At 38.0% G+C, this 20,766-nt stretch overlaps 1 protein-coding gene across 1 annotated transcript in view; it reads right to left on the reverse strand.

Annotated features, from left to right (window-relative positions):
- Positions 1 to 977: 977 nt before the first annotated feature.
- The window catches only part of EML6 (echinoderm microtubule associated protein like 6), a gene marked incomplete at its 3' end in the record, with an annotated part of 102,782 nt that continues 82,993 nt past the window's right edge, over positions 978 to 20,766 (reverse strand). Inside the window, exons 20-31 of the mRNA XM_009583103.1 lie at positions 20,469 to 20,596; positions 18,703 to 18,844; positions 17,326 to 17,478; positions 16,930 to 17,061; positions 15,069 to 15,157; positions 14,251 to 14,427; positions 13,939 to 14,140; positions 13,584 to 13,710; positions 5,327 to 5,341; positions 4,018 to 4,026; positions 2,338 to 2,416; positions 978 to 1,107 (exon numbers count right to left, since the gene is read on the reverse strand). Coding sequence (XP_009581398.1) covers positions 978 to 1,107; positions 2,338 to 2,416; positions 4,018 to 4,026; positions 5,327 to 5,341; positions 13,584 to 13,710; positions 13,939 to 14,140; positions 14,251 to 14,427; positions 15,069 to 15,157; positions 16,930 to 17,061; positions 17,326 to 17,478; positions 18,703 to 18,844; positions 20,469 to 20,596 — 1,383 coding nt within the window. The remainder of the gene's footprint in view (positions 1,108 to 2,337; positions 2,417 to 4,017; positions 4,027 to 5,326; positions 5,342 to 13,583; positions 13,711 to 13,938; positions 14,141 to 14,250; positions 14,428 to 15,068; positions 15,158 to 16,929; positions 17,062 to 17,325; positions 17,479 to 18,702; positions 18,845 to 20,468; positions 20,597 to 20,766) is intronic.

Genomic DNA, 20,766 nt, shown 5'->3' on the forward strand with positions numbered 1-20,766 from the left:
TAAACTAGCTATCTCCAGGGAACCAGGAATCAGCCCAAGAATCAGCCTGTAGCCTCCTGTAACTGCACGAAAAAGCAAAACTAGCATATGCAGAGCCCAGGTTTCCCAGTAAACCGAAGCAGTCAGTGGGAAGCGAAGCGGAGAGCAAAGCCCTGTGAAGTCTGCGCTTTGCAATATCCTCCCAAGGGAAAGGGCCCAAAAAAACCGGATGGGACCGTGCTTCCCAGCTCCACGGGTCAGAGGCTGTGCTCGGACTGGAGTCCCCAAAGGTCCCCAGATGTGACAGCATTTCTGCCTCCGCCCCTTCTTGGCAGAAGAGCTGCACCGCTGTGACCCTTTGGTTCACTGTGGCACCAAGAGGGAATGAAATAAAGCCCAAATGCCTTTAATTCCTATCTTTGTTTCTTGAGATATATGAAGAAAATGGAGATGTTGGTGCTACAACTTAGAGCCAGATAAATTTAGGTGGTTTTCCTCCTCTTCATCATGCAAAAGGCAGGGAATATTTCTACCCCTTCCAAAGAGCGACTTGCTCACGCTGTATTGCATCAAAATGTACCCTTCCCTGGAGTACGACTTTGCTAAAACAACTCAAAATGAAACAATGGATGTCATTGCTCCTAACATTTTTGGGGGTACTAGTCATTTAATAACCCAGGCTCTCTCCTCGGAGAAAGCCATTCCTGTGTCTTCAGCGGGGATTTTAGCAAGGCACAACTGCAGAAATAGAATGGTTTTTATTACACTTCCTAGCAGAATCTCATACCTGCTGAAAGGAACAGGATGGCCCTACAGGATGACCTGAACAGGAGAAATTGTCAATCTGATACAAGAGCCATCTAAATTTTTTTGTATTATTTATCAAGATACAAAATGTGAGAAAGTTACAGGAATGTTAAAAAGTTAAGACTTGCAATGAGAAATATTTTACTTGTAAAGCATTTTTTATCTCAAAGTATTGTTTCAAGTTGAATTACCAGTAGAAAGATTTTGAACTACGCCTGCTGCAGCTGTGTGGAAAATAATATCGGCACCATCATTTAGGTAATGAAGATTGTTGCGGCAATCAAATCCTCTGTATCCAAAAACATGGTCTAAAGCCAGCTCCTAGTCAAATAAAACAAAGAGAAAGACTAAGAGTGAAGTGAAAGAAGAAACATGGAGCTTACAGAGTTTGGATCACATAAGCGCAGTTCTAAAGTAATTACACAAACTACAAAAGTCTTGCAGAGGCAATAGAATAAACAATAATTAATCAGTTATCTCTGTTCTTCTGCTAATTTATTGAGGCATGACATTCTCACAGACTATAATGCCTTAATCAGTCAACTGAGGCACTGCATTTATATTATTATTTCTTTAATAATTCAGCCAGCTGTAAATGTTTTTTTTTCCTGTAAATTTCCATTCAAAACGATATACAACTTACAAAAAAAGTTCACTTTTATTAATCTTCCCATCACAGTTTAATAGCTGCATAAGTTATCAGGTATTGGCAAATATCTTTACTTCTACTTTAAGAGTCTTCAAAAATCATTCTTGTAAACCACCAAATTTTAACAGACCAAATTCTGACCTTGAAGTCCTTATAAGAAGCAAAGGCAGACTATAAGTAACTCTACAATTAAAACATTAATCAGAGGTGTAATTCCAGCTTACAATAAGCAATTGCCAAGGAAATTTCCTCCAGAAAAACAGTGATGGCTAATGGATTGTTGTTGAAGTTGCTTTTATAGCCCAGAAGACTTAATGAATCTATCACAAACACAATTACAGCTTACTTTGAACAATTTGAATGACATTGACAGGCCAAACAATTGTTGCAAATTGTCCACGCAGACCACACAATAGTCCTTGTTCCACACATTACATGGAAATTCCAAAAAGTTGTTTAGGGGGCCCTACAGTTTGGGGAAAAATGTATTTTGCAAAGTAAATGAGCAAATTTCATCCTTCAAAATCACGCACGTCATTTTTCATGCGTGAAAGTGCAGTTTCTGACTGTGTTCCCCTTGGGGTTATGAAGTGAGTATGGGTTCTGCTGTGGATGCACACACACTTTGGCTCTACCTGCCCTTCAAATTAAGAGACAAATTTTGGGTTTGGCAAGATCTGATATTATAGGTAAGCTTTAACACCCTGAGTCTGAGGTGGTCTCTGACAGAGGCTGCTGTCTATCACATCTTGCAGTGTTTGCCATCAGAGCTGAAAGCACTTTCTAGAAATTTCTTTCTCTTCTCTTATATATGTACGTGACTTCAGCTGCCCTCAAAATAGAGATGAATTTCACCCAGAACGTATTACTTCTAAAGCAAATAAAAAAGTATTAAGTCTGACCTCAACCAGTTTCTTTTTTTTGTTGATATTGTTCTTCTGCAGTTTTTCAGGTTGAGGAGCAGCTCTGCTAACTGGTGGCCTGAAACAAACATTTCAAAAAGAAGACAATCAATATGTTGGAAAGCAAACCAAAACCTTCAAAAGCGTAGCATATGTTTTGTATATGAACAGGAAATGGCCAATTGCAACTATATGAGCTTAATGCCTAGCTTTTTTTTTTGAGAGTTGTGCAATAAACTGACTGAAATCATATGCATTTTGATGGAAAGAGCAGAAATAACATTGATGTAGATTTAGTGGATGAGTGGCAGAACAGACCACCGTACACCGATTTTATTTTTTAAATCGTAATGATTTAAATCCATGGGAAAATCCTTGAATACTGAATGATAGTAAATGGTGGCTTTCAGAAATGATCTAAAAGATTTTCTACAGCTGGCAGTTGACCTTTCCCCAACCTTGCTTCTTCTGAGAAATTCCATCACAAAACCTTAACAAGAATTTATTAAAATCTTCTCAAAATTATATTAGAGATAAAATGATTACATTTTAAAATGCACAAGTCATTCATCCATCTGAATTTAACAGAGACTAAGGCCAGCAAAGCATTTTTATATAATTACAGTTGCTAAAAGTAGCTAAAAGACAAATGTAGAACACAGACTGAAACAAAATTTGATTCATGCAAATGGTCTTTAAAGACAGATAACCTGTTCTGCCACTTTTGGACTTGATCCTTCCAAGAAAAAAAGGAGAGGCACAAACCGAAGAGGAGTAGAGGAAGCCCAGCCTCTAGAAGTTCACGACCTTACAAAACCAAATGCCTGCCGCACAGGCTCCACTTTAGATGACCATTGTGTTAATTTAAGCATAATGATTCTCCCTTTCTGTTAACAGAAATTCATGAGGGCTAATTCTAACCCTGCCAACAGCAGAACAGAGCCAATTACTGGAGAAATTAGCCCAGTAAAAAACAGAAATCTGGCCTAGATTCTTTATCATGGTTGATCATCTTTTACTCAGAAATGGATCTTGCTAGAAGGTTGGGGTAGAAGTGGTGATGGCAAAAGAATAAAAACAGATGTTATGGTTAAATGCTTGCTCCAAAACAATGCTTGATGCCTGCTGTGAATAATACAAAAACCTCCACTGCATGCCTTTAAACTGCAATTGCAGATTCTGGAGATGAACAGTGGGGTTCCGTAAGTAAAAAACCAAAATGCCTGGCCTCAGTTTATTTGATAAACCCTCAAATCTGGAAAGCATTTCCACAGTTTAAGATTTAAAAAAGGTGCAAATTTCATATACATTATATATGCTGTGAAAATTAGATTGTTCTTGCCCTTATACTGTAACTACCATTAATTCTTATTTTGCAAAAATTAATTGCAGAAGAATGAAATCCCTTTTGCTTAGAGGGAGATGCTTTTTCTGGAATTGTGTTTTTTATGGAAGGTATTAAAGGCAACAATTGACAAAATGCACAGCTAGAACACTTACTGCTACACAGCTAGAATACTTACTGCAGGAGTAAGTAGCATGAAAATCTGAGCTCTAAAAAAGAACAAAGCTGGAAGTAAACGAACTAACCCACTTCTCAAGCAAACAAGCAAACTCACTAAGTACTAGCAAAGTACATTAGCAGGTGATCTTGTGACATTAAAAGAGTGAAAGAGTTACCTTGATCCCCTTGTAAGCAGCAAACAAAGCCAAGTAAGAAACTTAATACAGTTTAGGTGTACTTCTGACCGCTTTACTCATGCACAAGCATTTTTAGATTGATCAGTCATTCCTTTGTGGCACAAAACATGCTATTCAAGCATGCCAGCAAGAACTAAAACAGAAATTAAAGAGTGCACCAGTCTACAAATTCAGAAACATCATACCCTGGCATCCCTGGTATACTCTGAACTAAAGATCCTACAGGACGGAGGAAAAAAAGGAAGCTACCTCCATGCTTCCTGCACACATTATACTGAAGGCGAAACATGATTCCTCGTGTTTGTTTATTTTCAGGTGCCTGACAGGGATGGAAACTGGTAGGAACTTAACAGTCTCATAAGCACTGTTGAGAATTTCACACAATGGATGCTTGTTTTCCCTCCTAGTTCAGCCTGCAATTTAGCCTCATAAACTGTTCATGGGTAGGCCAACTTACGGGGACAGCCTGTACTTTTTTGTTCACAGGGAAACAAGTACCTTTATTTTCTCTGAAAGTGGTCAGTCAAGTCACGTTACGTAACCCTCAGTGGTAATTGGACCGAACAGCAGTGCAATCACCAGTCGAGAAGGAGTGGGGGAAATTATTACAAAACTTAATTCTCTTGCAAAATGAAATCATTATGTGATGCTAGAACAGCAAAAGCCATTTCAGCCCAGACTTACTAAGGCCTTTGAATCAGCTCTTATGGAAATAATAAATCACTTTCTTGTATGCTTCCTGCTCTTTTTTCTGTTTTAGTGTAATTTTAAAATGGACCATTTTTACATTTCTTTACCTAGGAATATCAGTTAAAGTTCATGACAAGAGCAAGCTAAAGTTTTTTATGAAAGCAAGAGAACGCTACCACTATGATATGATTGATTATCACTAGATTGTAAGCATGAGATTTAATTTGGAAACATACGCATACACACATATACTTTTTTATATATATCTATCCACAGTACACACATACACAAATGTTGTGTGCATTCATATATACATGTACATGTATATATATGCACATGTATGCATTCATTGCCTTATTATCATCTTAATAAAACAAATGTAAAGCAGCATCAAATTTTTAACATTTTAACAAGTCATTTCATTTTTAACAAGTCTGTGACTATTCCTAATTTATTTTGATACATAAGATGGCAGTGTCAAGACAAGAAATTTGCACTGTAGCAAGTTACATATATTTACCCTGTTGACCTATGCAATCTGCATTGTACATTCACAGCAATCTGTGCTTTTTCTGTGCTGTGTGTTGTTAGTACTTACTTGACAATTCCCTGCCTCCAAAGGAAAGCAAGTTAAAACATAATACAAGCATTAACGGTTTCTTTCCAGTAATTTAAAATAAATGTGCTTATATTACGTTACAGGACGAATGAGTTCCAGGAAAGATAAGACACAGTCAGACATTAGAAGGCTTTCAGTTCTTTGGATACTGTGAATACAGCAAATAAAATTTCTGTTACTAACGATTATCTTGATATGCTTACACAAGTATGCACGGTATAAATCAGCGAGCTAACTCCAGATTTAAACCGACTAAATCTCACCCACTCTCTGTGGGTCTTCATGCAGAAATGTAAAAAGGTGCAAGCGACAATTCATTCACTCTCACCTAACCAAGGCGGCTATCTGAAATGGCCAAGAGCAATGAGTAGGAAGAGGAGCCTAAATCACGGGTGGGGTGAACAGGCAGCACACCAGGACAGAGAACAACAGATGGACAACCATGGGAGTGGGGTTTTGGAAGAGTGGGGCACCGTGAGGGTGAAAGAGATGTGATCTTAGAGAACAGGGCCAAAGTGTGTGTGGGGGGAAAGTTAGATCCATTTAGACGGAAAATAAAGGAGAGAAAAAGCAGACCAAAAATTGTTATGATAAATTCTATGGGACAGGGATAACCCACTCATGTTGCTAGAGCACATGGCATAATTGCTCTCTGATGAGAGACGCTGTCTGCATCAGTACTAAATTGGCAAGAACACAAATAGTCTGTTCTGAGGCCAATGGGAACAGAATTGGATCTTCAGAAACAACGTTGCATGAAAGCGACAAACAACGAGGTTTGGAGCAGGGACAGATGGACAAAAATGTCCTGACACTGAGAAGGTGACATGCTGGGCCCAGCAGAAATGAGTAGAGAAGAACCTGAAGAGAGTCCAAACGGGAGACTACTGAGCGCATGTAGATGGCTGCTAACGGGAGAGGGAACATATTTGGTTGCTACACAAAAATAAAAACGAGCAGGACTGCTCCCAAGAAGCGAAAGCAAGGTTCAAAGAGAGGCAAGATGATCCACTACCGGGAGGTGTGTTTGGTCAAGAGAAATAAAAATCCAAGATTTAAAAAAAATGTACTGTTCATTTCAGAAAAAATGCAAAAGCAGCTTTTAAAAGTACGTTTCCACTACTTGACAGGAGGGGGACTCCCAAGTGCCCTAGAACTGCTGCAAAACCCCTAGAGCTTGAAGAAGTGACTAAAAGATTTTGTGAATTCTAAACCTTTGGATATTCCCATCCCAACACACATAGGAGTTTTACATACAACTTTTCCTGCTGTTACTTTTCCTTTACATTTTGTAGATAACACAAGACAACCAAAAAGAATAGTATTCAATATGAAAATATCCTACTCTTCAACAGAGAGCAAAACTGAAACAAAACTAGAGGGAAACATCAATTGTAATCTAAATTATTTTTTAAAAGCGTAGCACTGAAAAAGCCTTAGCATGGTTACAATATTTATGATTTCACATGTATGCTGATGCACTCTTTAAAAAAAAAAAAAAAAGAAAAGGTATTGCAGAATGTATGGTGGTGATAGCCATTTTCCTATTTCATAAGGGAAGCTAGTCATTGCATTCACATGTCATTCCAGTTCAGTCTCCAAATGTGAAACAAGCAGAAAAGCAGATTAGTAAGAAGGATAATCAGTTCTGAATGAAATCTGAAGGCCTTCATTTTTTAACAAGTTTATTGTTCTAAAAATCTTGTAAAGCTGTTAAACTAAACAACTACCGTAAATAGGCTGCCCTACCGCATAGAGGTCTGTCGTACATAACCCACTGGACAGACAGGGCTGTCTGGAAGATCCCTCAGCCCCCTTTGCCAAAACCAGCTTCAAGGCACACATTGTAAGACGCTTTAGGCAAAACCTAAATTTCTGTCTTTGAGCTAAAAAGTTTTGAATACCTCAGGTAATGAGCTTTCAGGAGAACTCTCTCCACATACTACCACAGCATCAGAATCAACCCAACTTTAGCATATTCTGGAAGGTCTCTCCTTAGGCTTCTCTCGGGGTTCGTGATCATGTTTGAGAGGAGGAGTCTTTTCCATTTGTTTTGTTATTCCTTACATAAACTCTGACATGTTTTGAGGCTGTGCTCATTGAATAAGTAAAAATATTCAACCAATAGTATACGGAGAACTTTTGGGCTGGAGGTAAAACATAACAGGCAGATAAAGTAACATCCTTCCCCTGCATAACAAAACATATCAGAAACAACGCTTTTTCAGTCCTTCGTGGACTACAACCTACACAACAACCCTCAAAAAAAGCTGAATATTTCACATCAACCTCAGTGCAGAGAGCGCTCAAGTTCAGAGAGAGAAATGTTGGTAACACGTTGTGCATTGTGACAGTATTTGCATCCCTCAATTCCACACCCACTAAGTGTCACACGAATGAAGACAACCTTCGGGCCAGCTCACGTTGTTGTAAATAAATAAATAATCAAAAGAATAATTTTTGAAGAGAGGAAATCCAACTTCTTAACCTTCTTTAACTTCTCATCTTTATCAGAACGTGTGATTACAAATGATGCATAATAACACAATTGAGAACAGGCTCCGAGACAGATAACTCACGGAGAGTGAGACAAGCCTGTGTGTTAAGAAAACAGAAAACTAGACAAACATGCTAATGCTGCTTCTTGTTTTCTACACATTCAACCTGCTTTAAAGGGGTTTCCATCACCAGGTATATTACAAGAGTTTTCAGCTGATGTAGAGTCATGCAAATCAAACTAAATGAAAGCTGCAAACATAGGATATATGTTAGCGGTTAGTAGAATGCAAAATGCAAATCTATCTTTGCCTTCCGTATTAGTAACATAAATACAGTCTTCACGCAAGCTTGTTTTACTTCTTATTATATATATTCTTTGCCAGCTAAAACAGTCCCAGTTCAAAAGTTAGCCCTTTTCTGAAATGGAGCACAATTCCTACATAACACATGGTATAGCTTACAATTGTCCTGGATTGTCTGGGACAGTCCCACCAGTGACCAAGTGGTCCCGTGGTGTGGGAGCACTGCTCTTGGAGCTCCCACACCGCGAGACTGCTCCTGCAGCACCTCTCATTGGCACCCCACTTCTGTGCCGTGCAGGCAGAGAGAAGAGGAGGATGCCAATCAGAGGAGCAAAAAAGGAAGAGAAAAATAAGGGTGGGTGGGGCGGATAGGAGGACAGACATGGAAAGGGAGAAGAAGAAAAACAAGAAGGTTGGGGAGAGGAGAGAGAAACAACAATCAATTAATTATCTTAACCGAACACACCAACTAATACAACCGCAAGATATTTAAAAACTGTTCCTCAGCCTCATCTCTCCTGTTATTTTTCCACCCTAAAGCTGTAACTGCTGACAGAGACAGTAAATCTTGGGTCCTCCACAAAAATACCAGACCATGATTTATTTCAAATCCTGCAAGTAAAATCTATCACGTAACTTGTTCCTTCAAGATATTTGCAGAATCATTATTATTTTCATTATGTAAATAGATGAGACAGGAAAAGTACATTTGATAAAGGGTTTTTATTTTCTTTTCTAAGGAAAAACCTTAGTATTATCCCCAAGTTTGTAATCTGTAAGTTTTTTTGCCCTTCATAATCATGAAATTTCTCCGCCCAGTTTGCTTAGGGGCCCAATACTCTGGAGATCGGGAGAAGGGCAGCGTAATACAGATCTCCTTTTCATCCTGCTGGATTGTGCTAAGCACAGAGCACTGCTAGGTAGTAACAGAGGATGCACAGCAGCTGCTCAAAGTCACAGCTATCAAATCTATCCCCCTACTCTCCCACGATGGGGGAGAGAAGGGACAAGAATTGCTGGCTCCTCTCTTTTGACAAAAAGACAGCAGAGTAAGTCTTTGTCTTAATTAGGGGGGAGTAATTTCTGAATTGTTGATTCCTTTCCAGAAGGGTGGTGGTTGTTGCAAAGCTTTCCCCTCATAACCCGGCACTGCCTGTATCAGCTCTCAGCCATATACTGGCAATCTTCTCAGGGGACACAACACTTCGCAGAGTTTCCTGAGATCAAACTCCTCCTGAATTGTACAATGATTTGTTATTTCTAGAGAGATAATGTACTTTGAGTTTTTCAGATTCACCACTCTTAATGTTACAGAAGCATAGAGTCCTGCAAGCTTATTCTAGCAAACACAAAGGCTAAGAAGATGGAAACGTAGCTATCAAAGAGGAAAATAAAACGGCCATCTTCTTGAACCAAAACTGTCTCCTTGGTGTCACAGAGTACCTTTGAAGCGTATTTGTATTATATAAGCAGGGAAATAATTTTTAAAGCAATAACTCACCTTCTGAATATTACTATTTAAAGAAAAAAACATAGTGAGCTTAATGTCTTTGCCCCCAAGAAGTAGGTTGGAGCAACAGCCCCAGCTATTCCTGCCTCTTGCTTGAGCTGGAAGCTTGTTTTTCTCTCTTTTTTTCTTTTCTTAATTTAAACTTACTTTGTTTAATTCTGGGTTTCTACCCACTACACCTATGAATAAGTCACAATTTTTCCTTTCTCAGACACACAATGAAAATACAGCAAGGGGGACATTTCTTCTTCTTAGATCCTCATTGCATTTTGCAGTGAAGTGGACCAGCAGTTTTTCAGGTCCTGTGATTAACTCACTGCTTCTAACTTGAACGGCTTTCCAGCTTGTAACATAATTTTCAAAATTTACACAGTATGTAATGAATCTCACAGTATTCACAGGATGCACATCCCATCAGATGGCCAATCCTTGGGGTCTTCATACAGATGTAAGGCACAATTACAAAGAGGAAAGATTTGGATTTGGCATATTTTCTCCAGACCATCTTCCCCCTCAAAAGACTACCAGGTTTTCCCACGTACCTGCCTGAAAGAGAATGGAATACATCCTCTTGGTTCCCTTCTTCATATCTGAAGGGATTGGGAGAGGCTACTTCAGCTGTGCCTTTTGCAGAGAATGTAAAGCTTTGTGAATGGGCTTCAATATTACTTGTTGCCATCTCACTCAACTCTGTGCACAGAGATTTCAAGACTCCACGTCCTGAAGACCTGCTGACTTAGAACTTAGGTTTTCCTGAACACTGACAGTTGAGTACTCGTAAGCTTTTAATTTTGTCTGGCTTGATCAACCATCACTTTGGAGCACCTTGTAGGTGCAAAAAAAAGTCAGCCCAGTGCTTTCAGGAAGCTTTTAGAATATGGTCAGACAAATCCTTCATTAGCTGTTATATTCTTTTGTATTCTCAGAAACGATGAAATCTGGCACAGCTATGAAGCTTGCTTCATAATTTATATGTCTTTGAGAGAAGTCAGCTTCACCTTGAAGCACTCATAATTGTAGCTGTTACATTCTTTTGTATTCTCAGAAACGATGAAGCTTGCTTCATAATTTATATGTCTTTGAGAGAAGTCAGCTTCACCTTGAAGCACTCATAATTGGGAGTGTCGAGATTCTGCATAAATTGCGCACATATTGGTACAACTGTGGCCAAAAACTGAAGTCTTTGACAATTGCAGTAGCCAAGATATTAATCTCATCTTACGGCATCCAAAACCCAGTACCTTTCACAGCTTAAGGCCCTATCCCAGCACAACACCCTCAGAAACTGCAGTTTTGCCTACATTTCACCATAAAATTTCTGCTTCTAATTGTTTGACTATAAATTCTGGTAATTTATATTAGCCCGATGATGAAAGGGAAGTGAATATATCTTTGCCTAACAAGCTATATATGAAAAGCATGGGATCTGTTGACAAATTTATCAGAACAGCAAATTCCAAATACCAAAGATGTGATTATATTGAAGTAGCTGTAATTGAAAGAGGACATATAAAACTGTGAAGAATAGCTGTGATTCTTTAGCAGAAAAGATGGAAAGGACAGTTATAAGGGTTTATTTTTAAGCTATTTTAAAATGAAGTTCAAAACTGTTGGTTACATAGAGTAAGAAGAAAAAAAAGATACGGAGAATGTTAAAACCTTCCTTTTTGCTCTCTTGTTATGGGAGAGACGATTCCTTCAGATAGGCTACAGCATGCTATTTTCACATATAGTCATTATGAAGAGACTATTATGGAAATCGGAGGCAACCTCACTGCAGAGGAGGTGTCTACCCATTTAATTAGGCCCACCAGCTATAAACAGAGTGGGTAGTGTGGAAATACTTGGGCATGCTAAAGGAGCTTCCAGCTTCAGTGTTGTTTTGTCGTGTTGGAGAGCACAAAGCACATTTTCCCTGCATTATGGATTATCAGTGCCAGTGTGACAAACAGGAAGCCTGCTTCATTTGTCTTGTTATGTGCCGCTTTGCAGGTACTATATGTTTTGTTAAAAAGATTGAAAAAGGCAAACTGCCCGTGCATTCCAGGGGACGCCTTCCTCCGCAGCAACACAGCACGTTCAGCTGAATCAGCTTATGCAGCGTAGGACTGAGAATGTGGACAGACTCAAGAGTCAGGAAGCCTGAGAGGCAGACTGAGATGCTCCTCTGGGGAGCAGGGTACTTGCTTCCATGTAACCATGGCCAGGTTTCAGAGAAAGCAAACTTCCTAGGGACCCAAAGGACTGTGATGATTTTCACTCCTGGACTGAAAATAGTGCTGAAAAGCTGCAGAAGAGACTGATGCTTATGCTCATATTGTTGGTAATTTACTAGTACAAAACAATTGTAAGCCCAGCTTAATCGGTCAATTAAACTCACTCTACAGTTGCTTGTGCATCACCAAAGCAGAATAAAGCAGCTGGAAAGTTCAAGGGTTTCTGGTGTAAAACATCTGGCCGTTGTACCATTGGCACTTGCTATTTCGTGTATAATAACAATTTAGCAGTATTCGCCCAAAATAAAATAAATTGTTTTCCTTTTTTAACTCAATCTCAAAACATTCATGTTTACTAGATAATACACTATGCCTTTTTATAGAAAAATGGAGGAATAAAGACTCTATATGAGTAAATGAGAAAATGGAAAGAGATATCCTTAAAAGAAGGGGAAAAGAAACAGCTACGGTCCAACATTTTATTGAAAAAAATTCACTAATCCTCCTGCTGCATGTGCACCAGCACTTACTTCTGCCCCTGCTGTATTCCCTGAGAACTATGTATCCCGTTCTCTAACTAGGGCCGGATCCTTGTGGGGAGAACAATATGCCACCACACTACCTGGTATTGCTACTAGTCATGGAACTGAGGGGAAACAACTAAGCTTAAATTCCTTCCGTAGGTTAACCCACAGCAGTCCTTTTTTGTCAGTGCCCAACATGGGGCAAAAGCAAGAAAACTCATGATAAAAGAATGACCACTTATAAAAAGCAATTCTATCAAAAGAAACTGCATGGATCCACTCTTGAGGCATCAACTGGATTCACAGGTGTAAATTTACTGTACAGGTTTTTATTCATCTGAACTCATATAGTAACCGTCAGCATTCACAGGCTCTTATCCTTTCTAAAGCTCCATCCCAAAAGGGGAGTAGGACACCCATGTTACCAATAAATGCCACAGCTATTTGATCAATAGGGAGCATACTTTAGGAGAGTATGACACCCATGTTACCAATAAATGCCACAGGTATTTGATCAATGTGGCGCATTCTTTGTACAGATACAATGTGCTAGATCCAGTTCCAGATTACAAAGGGGAATGTACTTCACTGGTTATAAATATTCCTGTTCTGTCCCAGCAGTCCTGTCCCAGTCAAGAGTTTTTACTCACCCATTCCCCTAGGTTTGTGCTTCACTGGACCTCACCCTCTATGCTTAGCTCTTACCTCTTTTCTTTGCTGTCCTCTCCACTACTGTTCTCCTTCCAGCTTATTTTTTTCAGAATAATTCAGCCTAAGGCCAACGTGTGCCATGGGAAATTTCAGCTTTAACAGTAACAACCCGACACAATTATAAGCAACTGAAAATCTTTCAATGAAAACATCACCAAAAGCCTTAACTACAAGCTCACCCTACCACAAAAGCCCTGCTGCAGACATATCTACAGCTACACGTACTAATTAGGAAAGACTGTAACTGCTTATGTGAACAGCAGAAGACAACACGACATTCACAGGTGTTTTACTTACATATACATATTTTTCTCCATCACAGTAACATGTTGTACCATATGAACACCATTTAAAATGTTATCTTGTGAATTTTAAAATTCCTGCCTTACTTCTAAGGACTAACTTCAGTTGAATGAAAAGAGGTTCAAAAGAGTGCAATGTACATTTGGAAATGAATGCCTTTGTGTGACATACCTCTCTTCTACTGAAACTTCCTTCAGCTGTTGATGTGGTTTTGTCCCTTCCATTTCTCGGATGCTTACTGCATAGATCTTAGTGGTATAGTCAATTGCTTTTTCTCTTGCAACATCACTATCATAACCTTAGAAAAATAAAACATAAAATAAAACAAACTACCCTTGTTTCATAGTGGAAGAGCAGAAAACAAGAAGATCTGCACCCATAGAAGGAAGGAAACAAATCCTACCAAGCTCTCCCTATACTGAACTTTAGCACATGAAAGCTTCTTGCCCACTTCAAGCTAAACGCCTGCGAGAGTCTCTGTGGAATAAAGACAAATTAAAGATGTACTTTATACAATCCTTTTTACCTCCATCTTCTTCTGCATCTGTGTCTGATTCTTCACTATCAACCAGCTTACTCTCCTGAATGCCCAAAAATTCTCTGGTCCAGATCATCAAAGCTGTATCAGCACCACCTACAGTTAGCAGCACAGAATCATTGTGCAACCACCGCACATTGGTTACCTGTGCGCTGTGACCCACATACTTCTTGAATTTTGCATGTTGGCCCTGTAGCACAAAGAATTCGCATATTAGCAGTCTGACATATTGCGAACAGCATCTTCCTTAACTCCTTTTCTTGCACAGTTTCTAATCACAGAAATAAATACCCTTATTACCTTCACTGGATATGAAAAAAGCTTCACAAAACCAAAATCATCTCCCGTAGCTAAGAGTGTTCCGTCTTTTGTAAGACTAGCTGCGTTTACAACGGTGACATCACTGTGCATGGGCCAAATTCCTTCACAAGTAGGACCAAGAACACATGTCCAGGTGTCCCACTCTATCTTCTCTATCTGCAATCAAAATTTCCCCAAAAGAAGTCATCTTAATACATACCAAATACACACTGGTTTTATGCATATATTTTTCTATGTTTGGTATTAACTTAGTTTTTTTAGTGTTTTTAGAAACAGGTCACTGTTTCCAGCTAGTTAGTACAAACTGCGTGTCTTCATCAAAAGGCTTAAAACTTTAAACATTCCCGCTTTCCCAAGGTAGAGCATGATTTGGATACAAATCTCCTTAAAGATTTTCTGAGGTGCTAAACATTGGCAATTTTGTAGAAGAATTATGAGTCACAAACAATCAACATCCTTAAAAGCGGGGTCATACTGTTTAAAGATGGTTTATAACCTGTATGCACACTGATTACACAGAAAACAGGTGACTGTTCAGGAAAGGGGATTATGGGAAATGACTGCTATTAAACAAACAAAAATAAATGTAGAGATACAAATGGAAACTTGCAAGTTCTACCATTTACAAATGCTAGGAAAGACACTATACAGAATGATTAAATAATTCTAATTCTAACCACTTTAAATATAGTATTTTAAAAGGAAAAAATATACCATTTGAAGACAAAGTATGCTAATTTTCAACAGTCCAGAAAAATAACTTTCATAGTAAAAAATCCAGTAAGCATAATTCGTACCTCAGCAATTCTTATAATATGCCTTTTCCCCCTTGGTGCTTCAAAAAATAGTTGTTCTTTGGCACCAGAATTGACTTGCAATAACTTTCCTGGATATGAAATAAGAGTTTATTATGAATCTTATTCATTATTATGAATATTATGAACTTTCTTTTGATTGAGTGAAGAGATTTCGGGGGTAAGCTAAGAAATTATCCTCCAGAGAGTTATTCACAGCAAAAGTAAAACAGATGCTTAGAAACACTCTCATAAGAATCCTATACTCTTGATTCACTGCAGACGTAATATTTTAAATACCATCCAACATCCTTAAAAAACTACCGTCTTGCAGCAAATCACTTTCTTCTGATAAATATTTCGCTTGTGTTTTCATCATCATGATAATGGAAAGTAAAAAAAAAAAAAGTGTGCGCTATTAATTTTCATAACAATTTTGCAAGACAGCTTTGCCTAAAGTTAAAAACGTTGTAAGCTCCTGTCTATTTTGCATCGCCTAACTGGCATATAGTCCAGCTACACACCAAACTGTCCTTGAATATGAAGTTTACCATACCCATACAAATAATGTGATATTATGAAGATAATCCTGTATGCAACTGATAGTATATTAGCAAGTATTTGTGCATGAAGAAGCAAAAAATGCTTTCAAATTCAGTTTTACAATATTTCTGATATAAGAAAATTAAAGGCATTTTCTGAATTTTTCAAATTATAACAACTATACTAGTGTAAGAAATCCTGTGGGGATTTATTATCATAAAAGCAGTCCTACAATATCAAAACTGCATAACTGCCAGGGAAAGCACTCTTTTACTGAGAAACACTGGATTAGGTTATCAACTGGTACGAACTAGTGCAGTTCCAACGTTGCTATCTTTTGACTGGGCATCTTGCCCTTTGTTACATGAGCTATATCCAGTCTGTTGGAATCACTGACAACAAGAAGTGCAATATGGGACCATAGTAGTACCATGCCCTTCCTATCTGACCTGTATAAGACAGGTTATAGAATTTAGTATATTAATCCTTTACATCTAGAAGTTCAGTTAGAGTTTCCAATAAATACCATGAAGGACACAAAGAATTTTCAGTTTTCTTATACTTTATATCTGCACGTGTAACACATCCAAGAACTGGCTACTACAGATGTACAGGTATTATCAGACAAATTACTATTATTGTGTGTACACCTATATGTACTCAGATTATCAGGGATGTCAGCAGGCACACATGCCAGCTCAGTTGCAGCACGGCTTACTAGCTCAAGAATGGCCCCCAGACCTGAACGGGTTCTGAAGGGAGGTTAGCTCCTGTTGTTGTCAGTGAGCATGCACCACATTTTGGGAGTAGCACAACAGGGGAAGCAGGGCTCAGACACACAGGTGGTTCCACACAGAATCATATTACGTCCGGGAAGGCTTATTTGCATGAGCTCATTATCGATCCTGCTAGACTTAATTAGTTGTGACAACAACACTCTCTCTAGCTTCATTGCTGTGATTGCCATGTAACGCTCAGCAAAGAAGAAAGGAAATTGGACATAAAAGGTGGAAAAGAAAAATGTGCCACACACTACAAAACTATAAAAAGAACAGGGCAAAGAAAAGCAATATTATGTTCATAAGTGACATTTTAGTCATATGTTGTCAGCAATGCAGTACCATGTACTCTGGTACAAACGCTACAAGTGAGGATGAATTCCACCAACAAATGTAATTGCACTGAACCCATATGGTGCTTGATGTTGAAAAACCATTTGCATTAGTAGTTACAGTTTCTCTTAGTAACTGGTACAAGAACAGTTTTCTGATATTCTGTTTTGCAGGCATTTTAAATCTGTTTCTCTGGTCAAATATTTTACCTCTTGAGTCCCAGTCAATGTGTGTGATATAGCTAGATGCACCTTTACAAATGCCAACTCTTTTGCTGGTAAGTACATTGTAAATATCTACAAAATTATCATGGGAAGCCACAGCCAGGTACTTTCCTGATTCTGTAAAGAAGAGACACTAAGGTTATTAAAGGTGTACATGTTATAATTATTATTGTTATGCATTTTTACTACTGTAGTGCATCCAAAGGCACTAACAAAGGTTAGGGGTGGGCCCCATTATACTACCTAGAGAATTCTAAAGTATTTAAACGCATGGAGCACATATAAAGCCAGTCTACCTTCCGAACATTCAACCTTATGTCTAGAGGAGAAAAACAAACTCCAAGATAAACACTGCCCTTTCAGTTTATCACCTGATTATACCTCGTGAAAACTTTATATCTGAGATCATTTCCTTTCTGTGGTGAAAAGAGACCATATCTTCAACAGTGTCAGCATTCACCACCAGAAAACTCCCATCATTCAACCCTACAGCCAAGGCTTTCCCATCAGGAGAAAAGGCACAGCATCGTCCACCTATAAAAGAAAATGGAAAGGAGTATCTTAAGGTTTGCAAACGTGGGATTGCGAAAACCATCAGTAAGCTGCAACTGAAAGGTTTTTACAGCAAGTATATACTTTTAAAACAGATTTGTTATTTGTTAAAACAAATATATGATAGGAGGGCTATGATTCGTGTTTTACTGAATGGGAACGTACCCTCTGTATAGGCTGTTCTTGACAATGGTGATTTGATCAGTCTTGAAATGGGTTTAGGTGCAAGTACCACCTTCCAACTACATTCTCCACACACCAATGATAGGAGGGGGGGGGGAAAGAAGAGAGAAAAAAAAAAAAAAGAAAAGAAAAAACCCAAAACCATGCAGAAAGGAAATCCAGATGAAAAATTGAAAGACTCATTACGAGCAGCATAACCACATGTCTTTCAGGGATACTACACTTGAAAGCTTCTTCGTTATGACTGAATAATGGTTCCTTTCAGGTGGAGCACATTTAAAACAGAGATGTACTACACTTCCTCCACTTACTTTTTGCCTCAACATTATTTCTGACCATACTCTCTCATACAGCTATCCTCATCCGTCCCTGAGTTCACCTCTGCAAAACATTTGACTCTCTTTTCCCTCAGCCAGTTAGAGTTCCTGTGCTCTGGATCTGTCACTGAAAATGAAGCATGTTGAATTTATACCATAAAATTTCCTGAAGGATATGAATGAGTAAACGAAATAAGAGTAATTTTGAGAAGGCAGCATTTCAACATAGCTTATCTACTTTTATACAGAGGAGAGGGCAGGAAAACTGTTCATTTTCAGAGAAATTGGTATAACATGTAAAGTTCATATTGCTACTGAAGGCTGATTGTGCTTAACATGCAGAGAATTTTACATTTGTATTTATAAAGAAACTTTTAATGTCAGCAACAAATATGCTGGCTTTAAGTATTCTTAGGAAGGAAAATGATTCTGAGGTCAACTCATTCCCCTTGGAATCAGAGGAAAATAGATTAAAGTTCATTTTATTAGTATTCATTACAATGGATTATAATCCTTTTTCTTTCTACGCTTTTCATTGACTTGACACATGCCAGACAATTTACTTCCTATGCTTCCAATTTCTTAATGACTGTGTCCTCTTTGTACCTAATTAATGCCTGTGATATGCACTGAAAGCAAAGATGGGACTGTTACAGAAATAGAGTAGTATCATTACTATCACAGTGCTTGGCCAAATGAGAATTACCTTTTTTGAGTTTCCTCACTGCCAGCATGCGGTGCTGGGATGAAAGTTCCCAGATCCGAAGTGTTTTATCATCACTCACTGTTGCACAGACAGGCAAGAGAGGATGAGCTGCCAAGCCCCAGACTTCTCCTTCCATATGTCCCTAAAGGAGATCATTTAATATAGGAGAAAATAATGCATTTGGGTTTATGTAATATGTTCTAGCACTTTCCCTGCCTCCTTTTATAAGTCTCGGGCAATAAGGCTTTCACCATCTCCTCTCAAAGATTTCCCACATTCAGAGAGACCTGAATGTCTGGTCCGTTTCCTCTGATAAACACCTAAAATATACCCTTCCATAGTCTCCCCCGCTACTACTAGCTGTAATTCCTGTCCTTCCAATGCTCTCCCTTCCAGACTTGAACAGGAAATAGTTACGGCCCAAACAGGAGACTATCCTGACATCCTAATATGGGCTAATCTGTCTTCAAGGTTTGTGTAATTTTTTCAATCCTGGAGAACTTGTTTGCCCAACATACACATACTCAGTTCTTTTAATGTTTCCTCAGAACTCAGTTTTCAAACTTTTTAATCACTCTTCCTGCTTTTTCTAGATTTCCTTCAATTTGCATGCAGCTTGCTGGCACTGCATTTCAAGGTTAAATCATTTCTTACTATTCTCAATCTGGATTTCAGTTTGGTAACTGGAATTTTTGTTTAGATGGAAAAATACCATTAAAAGAAAAAGGGGAGAAACTGTCATGAATCTTGATTACACCTTATGTATTTTCTATTTTGGCTCAAGTTGATGCATACAAGCATGTAATTTAAGCTGGATGACAATTATAACACTTCTGTTTATTAGAAAACTCACAGCAATTGGGTAATTTTAAGGTAATTTTACTATCTCGCAACCTTACTATTCATGTGAAGGGAACTATATTAGGATGAGATTGCAATTTGAAATTAGTGAATGAGTTAAATAATTTATAAAATACAACTTTGCACATTTAGGTTAGTAAGGCTGTCATGCAGGCAATACAAATTTGAAAGATTACTTTATGTGATCAGAACTAACTGGAAAGAAAAATACCAAAGAAACAATATTTTTGTAAAAAAGAATGTTAACTTAGTCACTTATAGAAAACAAAAAATAAAAACTTGACAAATTAAACTCAGTAAGTGATATACACAATTTTCTACATATAGACATTAGGGTTATTCAAGACACTAAACCAAAGCAACATCAAATACATCAGTGGACATATACCTGAAAATTTTTTAACCAAACTTCGCAAAGTACTTTGTCTTGCAAAAAGAAGTCTCTTTATGCTTTGCAACACATGCAACGACAACTGCGTGTCACTGTAGAAAGCTGTCATAACTCTAAAACAATTTTTCATAAATTAAAGTATATGATCCTTCAGAATACACTATATATATCAGCAAAAGCAAATAAATGGAACCACACTGTCCAAATAAAATAAACTGTGTTAGCTCTACTCTTCACTTTTCATTTTTATGTTCAGCCCTAAACTGTCTAAAAAAGTCATAAAAAGTCTCATCAGCCTTTGAACTTCATGGACTGTTTGTTTTACCTTCAGAATTCTGTAATCCACAGTGAATCTCAAAGTCATTTACATAAGAAAGCATCAACTTCTGCCTGAGCAAGGAAAGGAACGGTGGCCAACAGGATTAATGAAAACAGAACGAAAATGACTGGGAAAATCTTACAATGTCTTGTATTTCTACAGGGAATATTTTGATATGGAAGATCCATACAGTACCTGAACAAGTAGAGTCATAGGACCACTTTTATCAATTTCAAGTATCTCTCCATTTTTAGTTCCCACTAGTATATGCCCATGTCCTAGACTGATGGCTCGAATAGAGGGATTGTCTTCTAAAAGTAAACCTGAAGAATACAAATATATTAATTTCAGGTTTTTATTGTGAAATCAAAAAGAGCCTCATATCACCTGTAATTTATACAGCTTATATCACCTATAATTAAAATCTGTTTAAAATCATGAAACACGAGATACACTTGCCTAGATAATCTATGGATTTAATTAATAGTTCCAA

The sequence above is a fragment of the Fulmarus glacialis genome, unplaced genomic scaffold (genome assembly GCF_000690835.1).
Source record: "Fulmarus glacialis isolate BGI_N327 unplaced genomic scaffold, ASM69083v1 scaffold1188, whole genome shotgun sequence".
NCBI classification, from domain to species: domain Eukaryota; kingdom Metazoa; phylum Chordata; class Aves; order Procellariiformes; family Procellariidae; genus Fulmarus; species Fulmarus glacialis.